The sequence below is a fragment of the Montipora foliosa genome, chromosome 8, assembly GCF_036669935.1.
Source record: "Montipora foliosa isolate CH-2021 chromosome 8, ASM3666993v2, whole genome shotgun sequence".
Lineage (NCBI taxonomy): Eukaryota > Metazoa > Cnidaria > Anthozoa > Scleractinia > Acroporidae > Montipora > Montipora foliosa.
This window is the reverse complement of record NC_090876.1, coordinates 32,219,048-32,224,558: the sequence shown is the minus strand read 5'-3', so window position 1 is coordinate 32,224,558 and position 5,511 is coordinate 32,219,048. Positions and strand designations below refer to the sequence as shown.

Genomic DNA, 5,511 nt, shown 5'->3' with positions numbered 1-5,511 from the left:
ACTAAGTTCCTCATACTCATCAGAATGCTCATCATCAACTGAAAATGTACTCTTACTCTGTGAACTAGGTACACTGTTGCATTCACTGACATTTGGCACACATGTTGAACTTTGTTTAACACTTGAAGATGCTGTATTTCCTTTAACAAATACAAAACTGATGTCTCTTTCACTTTTGATCTCATCTCTCCTTATACAATTTTAGTTCAACGTTTTTGTAGGGTCTTTGGGCACAACATGACCTTTGCTTAGCAATTCCTTAGCAATTGGGACAGCCATTTCATACTTGCCCATGCCCCTTGTTTTAACCTTGAGATATTTAGCAACAGGTTCAATATTTCCTTTCACAGAAAGGTAATCAAAAGAATTGACATTAAATGACACCAACAAAACAACTCTTGCAGAAACATTGGACATTTTATCAATGTCGTGTTCCACTTGTACTGGTGAATTTTGGTATGTTTCTTCCAGTTCTGATGACTCAACACTCTCTGTTTCACCACCTACAATTAAAAAACAACAAAATATTAAAATGGTTAATAAGTGAAAAAAAGTGGTTTTTTGGCTATAACTCCCCCCGGTATTGAGCTGGGACCCCCTAGCCCCAAAAAGGTGTTGCGGAATTGGATTGCGCATCTGCTGATACTTTTGGTTTCCTTGTAGCACCTCAGGGGAAGGCCCTGCATAAATGAAAAAAAGTGGTTTTTTGGCCATAACTCCCCCCGGTTCTGAGCTGGGACCCCCTAACCCTGAAAAGCTGTTGTGGAATTCGATTGCGCATCTGATGATACCATTGGTTTCTTTGTAGCACCTCAGGGAAAGGCCCTGCATAAATGAAAAAAAGTGGTTTTTTGGCTATAACTCCCCCCGGTTTTAAGGTGGGACCTCCTAACCCTCAAAAGGTGTTGCGGAATTGGATTGCGCATCTGATGATACCATTGGTTTCCTTGTAGCACGCCCAGGGAAGGCCCTGCATAGGCGAAAAAAGTGGTTTTTTGGCCATAACTCCCCCGGTTTTGAGCTTGGACCCCCTAACCCCGAAAAGCTGTTGCGGAATTTGATTGTGCATCTGATGATACCATTGGTTTCTTTGTAGCACCTCAGGGGAAGGCCCTGCATAAGCGAAAAAAGTGGTTTTTTGGCCATAACTCCCCCGGTTTTGAGCTTGGACCCCCTAACCCCAAAAAGCTGTTGTGGAATTTGATTGTGCATCTGATGATACCATTGGTTTCTTTGTAGCACCTCAGGGGAAGGCCCTGCATAAATGAAAAAAAGTGGTTTTTTGGCTATAACTCCCCCCGGTTTTAAGGTGGGACCCCCTAACCCCCAAAAGGTGTTGCGGAATTGGATTGCACATCTGATGATACCATTGGTTTCCTTGTAGCACGCCCAGGGAAGGCCCTGCATAAGCGAAAAAAGTGGTTTTTTGGCCATAACTCCCCCGGTTTTGAGCTGGGACCCCCTAACCCCGAAAAGCTGTTGCGGAATTTGATTGTGCATCTGATGATACCATTGGTTTCTTTGTAGCACCTCAGGGGAAGGCCCTGCATATGTGAGAAAAAGTGGTTTTTTCGCTATAACTCCCCCCGGTTTTGAATAGGGCCCCCCTAACCCCAAAAAGGTGTTGCAGAATTAGATTGCTTATCCTGTGGTACCATTGGTTCCCTTATAGCACGCCCAGGGAAGGCCCTGCATAAGTGAGAAAAGTCAGTTTTTTGGCGATAACTCCCCCTGGTTTTGACTAGGGCCCCCCTTAACCCCAAAAAGGTGCTGCGGAATTAGATTGCGCATCCTGTGGTACCATTGGTTCCTTTATAGCATGCCCAGGGAAGGCTCTGCATAAGTGAGAAAAGTCAGTTTTTTGGCCATAACTCCCCCCGGTTTTGAGTATGGCCCCCCTAACCCCAAAATGATGTTGCAGAATCCATTTCTGAATCCAACGGTACCATTGGTTACTCTGTAGCACATCAGGGGAAGGCTCTGCATATTACAGAAAAAGTGGTGGTGATTTTTTCTAAGACCGGCAGCTGGGTAGGCCTGAAACGTGTATTAAATATACTATAGGGGAAGGTTCCAACAGGGTTCGCCCAGAGTCGGTTCGCCCAATCTCTCTAGCAAGCTAGTAGGCCTTTACAAACGCTTCTGGTCGACCTTGGGCACTTTGGATGTGGGTTCAGCCAAAGTTCCGGCGGACAGGACAGTCTGTGAGATCCTCGGGGAACGTGCAGGCTAGTTCCCGTGTCCCGCTCGTCATCTCAGTCGTTCAGATGCTGCTTTCTGTGGAAGGGACCCTACCGACGACTGGGAGATTCGACTGGGACTGCACTCGGACGTTTGGTCGCATATCTCTGTTGCCTTTGACTGGACCCAGACTAAACTCGGTGGGTGGCAGAGTGCGGTGCCTGGCCAAATGCCTCGTCATCTAATTAGTGACGCACATGAATGGATGAACGAGATTCCCTATCATATCTACTCTTATTCCCCTACTCTTTTCTATCGAAAAGTTAATTATTCTAGTATGATAGACCCCCAGGTACATCATATCTTTTTATGTGATGGCTTAGTTGTATCCTGAATCAGGTGACGTGTAGTTTGTTGAAAGTAATGTGGTGTACTAAAGATGATTCCTTGTTAATTTTTTTAACAGATGCGCACTAACTAATGACAATAGCATTGGTTTTAATACATGTGCAATAGGTAGGTTTTTTTCGCCTGCGATGGGGAAGTTTTCTTATTTTGTTTATGGTGACATGGTGTTGCTGTGTTTTATTTGGTAGGGGAACCCTCTATTTTTTGCAGGAGTGGCTGCTGGGCTTTTGCTGTGCGTTGTCGTTATTCTTGTTGCTTTGTTGAAGCTTGCCTGCTGGCTCCTCGTATCATATGTAGTTTAATTGGCCTATTCTTTTCTATCGAAAAGTTAATTATCGTGTTGTAAGCAGATATGGAGCAAGTAACTACATTACTTGCGCATGCGTGGTCACGCCGAACATAATTTTTGGCGAGGTGGTGTTGCTATGTAGTTGATTTGATGGCTATATCTCTCACTCTTGTTAAGATTTAGGTTGTTGGAATTCATGTGTCATATCCAACTAAAGTTATTTTATAGCAGTTAATTCAGATATATGTAACATATGCAATTGAGGAAAGAAAAAGAGAAGGGACAACTGATTTAATGTCATCTTTATTGGAAAATGGGTTGGTTATCCGGTCCCCGTCGTAAAACGACTATTATCTTACGCTAAGTTATGTACTAAAACTTTAACAGTTTTAAGACATGATATAACGTTGGGGGTATCATCTGTTGACCACACAGACTCATTGTTGCTGGAATGAAAAGAAAGTCGGTGATATGAAGTGTGATAAAAGAATTGTAAAAAAAAGGAATTTAAATAAGACACGTATCTCTCGACCATCGTTGCTATCCGGGAAATAACCGACCTCGGTTGTAACGAAGCGTGTTACCTCTCCACCGGCGATGGGAGTCGTATGTCTTTGAAAAAGGAAGTTTTTTTTTTTTAACGTTTTTTGGTATAATTTTTCGTTAATGATGGGGTTAAATGGTTACAGGATTTAGCGGGTTAGTATTTACTGTCAAGAAGTCTAGCAATAACAATTGATAACAATAAATGACTGTATGTTAAATTTGTGTCATGAAAGATATATTATGCGGATTCTGTTTTGAGATAAAAAAACGTAAAGTATATTTTGGAGAAACTGTTTGATTTTAAGTTTGAACTTTGGAACCAATTTTTTTTTGTTAAAAAAGACAGTTCTGATGTAGAAGGATTTATTGCGAGGCTTCTTGAAGTGTTTTATTTGTGAATATGTAGGTTAGTTATCGGCGCCTTGAAAACAAAGGTGCTGGGCTTATTGTTGTTGCCTTGATGTGCTCTTATTCGTCTCCTTGGTTGCCTACAATCACGTTTGATGTGGCCAGTTCTACCACAGTTAAAACAGCGTCGTTGGCGAGGATTTTGTGGATTGTTCTCTCTTTTGGTAGGTGATCTTTCTCGTGAAGGTTGTCTTGTTTCAGCATTGCTTGGTGCGTTATCTTGGTGGTTTCTGTTCCTTTCTGATGTTTCACGGGATCTTGAGTTGTTTTGCCGAGTTCTTGATGTATCGTGTGAAGATCTTGATGTATGGCGTGTGCTCTTTAGTGATGCTGAGTGTGATCTTGTTTTTTTGTGGGTGTTGTGATGTCTTGAATTTGTGTTATCTGATTGATGTTTTCTTTTTATGCTTGGATGGTATGTGAAGAGAGCGCTATCTACGTGCATATGATGATTGTGATGATGACGACGATGACGAGTCGCTAGATGGAGAACGTGTCTGTTTTCTCTTATTGTTTGTGTGGTTTGTGGCAGATGTTGAGGATAAAGGATGTTTTCCTTTAGGGTCAGATGTTGTTTTTGATACAGAAGTGTTGTAAGTTGTGTTGTGTGAAGTGGTAGGTGGAATGTTCTTTGGATCATCGATACTGTTAACTGGTGTCATGGTCACATCTTGAGTAATGTTGGCAATGGCAGAATCAATTAACGATAAGGTGTCTGTTCTTGCACATACGTCGCCCATAGTATTTACGCTGGCGGCAGTGTCATATTCATTGTCACTACGCAGAACCTCGTCTTCTCTCTGCTGGTCTATTTCGCTGATCAACTCGTTCACTAACGACATCTGGAAGTTCAATTTGTCAGTGACATTAAGTGCATACCATTTGTTATCATATGTTGAATTTCCATGTATCTGTTTATCTATTTCTGTTGATTTATTATGGATAATTGATCAATTAAAAAGGTTAGTCGTCTTCAAGTGCCACTAGTAGCGTTTTCATTGTACTAGTTTTTTGTGCTTTTTCTTTTTGCTTTTACCTAGACTTTCTAGTTGGCTGTAAACATCTTCTTGCTCTTCAATAGTTGGCAGCTTTCTTTTCGCACTGCTACTGATACTGGTTTCACTAGTTTCAGAGAGGGAAATTTCCTCCCCATCAGAGTCGGAGTCTGAAATTGGCGGTAGAGGTTTTTGCTTTTTTGCTACCTTTTTGGCCGTTGACAAGCCAGAGCGGGGTCGTTTAGTTTTCTCCTTTGCACTTAAAGGCGTTTGTTCTAAAGCAGCTTCTGCGTCAGCTCTTTGCTGGCGCGATTTGGTTTTCAGTTGCGAATAAGTTGGCGTTTGGGACTTAGATGGTGTGTGAGGTGGAGGCATATCCTCTGGACGGTCACCGAGCTCATCTGGTAGTTGTTGTGAACTCGATTGTTTCTTGAAAACAGTCCAGAGGAAGTACTGGACACAGTGGCCTCTTTCCACCACGCCTTGAGGGCTCCCAAGGTAGGCGTTTTTTTTAAACTCATGGTTTAAGGGGAGGTCGCATCTTTGCAATTATTTGGCAGGATTCTGCACTAGAACCCTCATCTGCCGATAGTGGTGCCCTATTAGATATAAAATATGTCCCAACATCTCTATACCGTCGAATACATCGTCTTTGCCTATCTTGGTATCGTCGTTATCGTCTGT

At 42.4% G+C, this 5,511-nt stretch overlaps 1 protein-coding gene across 1 annotated transcript; it reads right to left on the bottom strand.

Annotated features, from left to right (window-relative positions):
* Positions 1–201: 201 nt before the first annotated feature.
* LOC137968645 (serine-rich adhesin for platelets-like) lies at positions 202–5,202 on the bottom strand. The gene is made up of 3 exons (XM_068815170.1): positions 4,869–5,202; positions 4,272–4,757; positions 202–503 (listed from the first exon to the last, which is right to left on the bottom strand). The coding sequence occupies exons 1-3, from the start codon at positions 5,200–5,202 to the stop codon at positions 202–204; spliced, it is 1,122 nt and encodes a 373-aa protein (XP_068671271.1).
* Between the last annotated feature and the right edge of the window lie 309 nt (positions 5,203–5,511).

Bases quoted from the DNA above. Each gene is read 5' to 3' on its own strand.
- LOC137968645 (XM_068815170.1), bottom strand. From the start codon at position 5,202: ATGCCTCCACCTCACACACCATCTAAGTCCCAAACGCCAACTTATTCG. The intron at 4,758-4,868 runs GTAAAAGCAAAA...ATAAATCAACAG, and splicing joins CAGCCAACTAGAAAGTCTAG to AAATAGATAAACAGATACAT. The intron at 504-4,271 runs GTAGATAGCGCT...TTTTAATTGTAG, and splicing joins ATCACAATCATCATATGCAC to GTGGTGAAACAGAGAGTGTT.